This window comes from Pundamilia nyererei, unplaced genomic scaffold (genome assembly GCF_000239375.1).
Source record: "Pundamilia nyererei isolate P.nyererei 1_Seehausen unplaced genomic scaffold, PunNye1.0 scaffold00036, whole genome shotgun sequence".
In the NCBI taxonomy this organism is placed as follows: Eukaryota; Metazoa; Chordata; class Actinopteri; order Cichliformes; family Cichlidae; genus Pundamilia; species Pundamilia nyererei.
The window spans coordinates 283,356-287,325 of NW_005187437.1; the positions used below are offsets into that span (position 1 = coordinate 283,356).

Below are 3,970 nucleotides of genomic sequence, written 5' to 3' on the forward strand. Positions count from 1 at the left end.
ATGTCTCCTGTACCTGCACGACACATTTAGTCCTCTTATTCTTTCTCTCTCAGTCAACCCACTCTCTCTAAAACTGTGTGTTTGACTGGATGATCATGGCCATTTTTACATATTGCTTTTCGAGGACATACATCATATTAAACTCTGGTGTCAGCATAGAAAAACTGTAATAAATGAAATAAAGCAAATAAACCTGCAAAAATAAAAAAATACTTCCAAATCAGAGAGTCTTGTTGACTGCTGAAGTGCCCACTGCTAGCTATCTATCTATCTATCTATCTATCTATCTATTGCATCATCATAGGTTTGCACAATTAATTTATTCTTGCTATTTTATTGCTTGCGAGTCATTTTGTCTTTAACCTAAACAAATGCAACTTCACATGTGCTAAAAAGTTTCTGCACGTTATGATTCTAGCGAGAACAAACCTGTTGTCTGCTGTTTGCTGACTGTGAAAGTCAGTGGCACTTTTGCGTCAGTCTGAGCCACTGACTTTGATCATGAACATTATTACCGACATGTGAACAGCTGCTTTTGTGTCTGGCATGGTAGATAGACTGGTGCTTATGCTATATTCTCCTGCTCTGCCTTAGCACTGAGCACTTTATACAACATGCCTCATTCAACCATCAAACAAGCCCCATCTATGCTGAGATTCTATAGTATATTTCACACTGTTTGTGTGCCGGGGATACAAGTTTCACCTGGTTGGAGTTTTGTTTAAGTAAATGTTTATCACTGTTGACAGTAGAGGGCAGCAGGGTGCCTGCTGTGGGACTGTTATGGCAAGACACACCTCTGTTCATTCTATTCTACAGATTAGTAATGGCTCCAAAAGCACAAAAACGTATTAATGAACACTGAAGTTTATCCTCTGTTACTCCAGGCTATGTTTACAATGTCCAATATGTAACACTGTGCTTACTTGAGCTACTCTGGCTAAAATAAAAATTGCATAGATATGCTTCAAGCACAGGTAATGTCTTTTAGCACAGAATCATTGTCATGGTCCTGGGTCATTTTGTCCCAGTGTTCCTAGTTTTTCTTGTGTTTTTGTATTTTGTTAGTTCATTATTTATTCCATGGTTCCTAGGTTGTTCAGTTTAGTTTATTGGATTCCCCCCTTGTGTCTCTGCCCTCTGTGTCTCCCTCTGTGTCTGTGTTTATATTGTGGGGTGAGTTCTTGTGCCGTGGTTCCCTTCATGTTTTATTGTGTTAGGTTTTCCATGTTTCCCCAGCGTGTCGTGCCTGTGCTCTCCCTCGCTGTGATCTGCCTCTCCTCTACTCCCACATCATGTTTCCTGTTTTATTGTGAAGATCCTGCGTTTTCATGTTTATTCTGTTCAGTCCAGTCGCCCCTGTCTCGTTATGGTTATTCATGTCAGCTGTTCCTTGTGTCTTCTCACTTCCTTGTTATCCCTCTGTGTATTTAGGTCAGCATCTCCCTCAGTCCTCTGTCGCGTCATCCCTCATGGCTGCGTGTCTCTCCCTGTGTTTCCCCATGAGTTCATATTCTTAGATTTTCCCGGTTTAGTTTTGTATCGCTCCCTCTGTTCCCGGCAATAAAACTGTATTTTGAATTCACGTTTTTCTTAAGTGAGTTTGCGCTTGAGTCCAATTCCTGGTTCATGACAATCCTGCTCTCTTAAAATGTAAAGATCAGATCACTTAGTTTTAGATTTTTTGTTCAGTGTTTGTATGTTAATTATACAAAGCACGTCTGAAGTTATTCAGACCCCCCCCCCAAACAAAACATTTAAATACTGTCAGTAGCCAACTTGACTGGGAACACGTAAAGCATATAAGTAATATGAGTCATGTCAATAAAAACTTTAGGAAGTACAATACATATGGATATAGGTTTCTTCCTTCCTTCCTTCCTTCCCTCACCCTCAAAAGATGACTATCCCTCCCTGAGCCTGCTTCTGCTAGATCACAGGTGTCAAACTCCAGGCCTCGAGGGCCGGTGTCCTGCATGTTTTAGATGTGTCCTTGATCCAACACAGCTGATTTAAATGGCTAAATTATCACCTCAACATGTCTTGAAGTTCTCCAGAAGCCTGTTAATGAACTAATAATTTGATTCAGGTGTGTTGAAACAGGGTGAGATCTAAAACCTGCGGGACACCGGCCCTCGAGGCCTGGAGTTCGACACCCCTGTGCTAGATGTTTTCTCCTGTTAAAGAGCTAATGATAGGAATTCATAAAACCTGGCGCACACCTCAGAAGCAGTAAAGGCATCATGAGTGTAGGTGATGCAAAATGTCCATGTGCATCCACAATGCTAATGCTAATGTCTGACTAGCCAGCATACCCTGAACCTACCATGTCAGGTATTAATTTAATGTACTAGGCATAGCAGTTACATCAGGAGATGTAGAAACTCTCATGTATGTTGTCAATACCAAGTCAAGAGTTAAGAGAATTCCTGACTTATGTTTCAATTGATAAGAAATTTACTCTTTGTTCGCTACAAATGTAACTTGTTTCTAACTAAATGGATGATGGCAGTTTGAATCCCACAGTGGTTAAGCACCATCTCAAATAACTTCACTACACTGACAACAGAAACAGAAGCACAGAAGTTCCACATACATTCTCACTGTTGTGGTCAGCCTCACTGGGACAGCCGAACAGCTCTCGTCGCAGAAGGTTGCCATCGTACTCCAGAAAGGTAAGATAGAGATTCCGGAAGAATTCCACATGCTTGTTCTTTACTCGCAACTTCTTTGGAGAGTTCCAGTGGATCACCTGTTGAGGAGAACCACAAATGGGAGGGTGGTGAAGAAGCTTCTGGTATCATCAGGTTCTAAAGAATCAGAGCAATAAACCAAAACATTTACACTGCGCTTTGCCAAGAGTGCAGAACAAAGTTACTACTTGTTGTTAACACTTGTCCGTTATTTGGCTCAATACCTGGCAAAAATAATGAGAGAGCAGTGAAGAAAAGCCTCATTATACTGTTTGCTAAGATGTGAAATTACTTCACTCAGTGCTTTAGACAAAGGTGCCATTTCACTAACCGCACTTTTTTGCAGATTGATATAAATACGTTTCAGCAATGCCATTCAAGATGCTCGTTTGTCACTTTCAGCAACTCAGTGTTTTGGCCAAGAACACTTTGTGGACATAGAATGAACTGCCAACCGCGCGAGGAGCACATGTAGCATTATCCAATGCAAGAAGATACATTATAGAAGAAACCACATGAAAGAATCCACAAAACTGCCAAAACATGTATGAGGCGTGGCTTCACTTTTGATTGGTAAGATCAAGAGCTTTTCCTAAAACTGATTCAGCAGAGTTTCTTGATGTCTTTGTTTAACGGTCTCAAAAGCACTGTGCTAGTGTGGAAAGTTAAATACGTCCAGTTATTTTCTATTACTTTTACTTGGATGACTAAAAACCTACACAGACCAGTGTGGTAAGAACAGTAACAGACCCTGTGCACGAGAAAATGCTAAGTTCCTGTTTTAAGACCGGATGTAGGCTTGTACATTTCTGGTAGCTTTACTTTGCGGTCAATCGCTACTGCGAAGGTGGACTCCAAAATCATGTCCAAAATACGAAAACGGAAAGATTACATTAAGTTACAAAGAGCAAAAGGTGGGAACACTCACCATTGCCGTGTCATTAAAACTAAAATGATCAATTTTGACGTTTGAAGCGTGTAGATCGATTGGTTGTTTACATCACATCAGAAGACACATCGTCCACATTCAGAAGCACATCTCTGTATAGTGACAGTTCTTATGATTTAAACAGGAAAATGTCCAGTATTGAAACTACAGGTGAAGAATAGTCAAAGCCAGATGTTTCCCCGTTAGGTCGATATCAGCTGGTCAAGTGCTCACCTACACAGCATGTCAACAAACCGTGAAAAAAAGCCACAGGATATAAAAAATACATGAATGATTGCTGGTAAGGGTCTCTATATATTAGTATTTACGAAGGGTATGTTGTGACTTA

The 3,970-nt window shown here is 40.6% G+C and overlaps 1 protein-coding gene across 1 annotated transcript in view; it reads right to left on the reverse strand.

The window, feature by feature from the left end:
- Positions 1-3,970, reverse strand: part of large1 (LARGE xylosyl- and glucuronyltransferase 1) — a 57,969-nt gene that overhangs the window by 9,696 nt on the left and 44,303 nt on the right. The window contains exon 10 of the mRNA XM_013910146.1: positions 2,597-2,752. Within this exon, the coding sequence (XP_013765600.1) occupies positions 2,597-2,752 (156 nt within the window). The remainder of the gene's footprint in view (positions 1-2,596; positions 2,753-3,970) is intronic.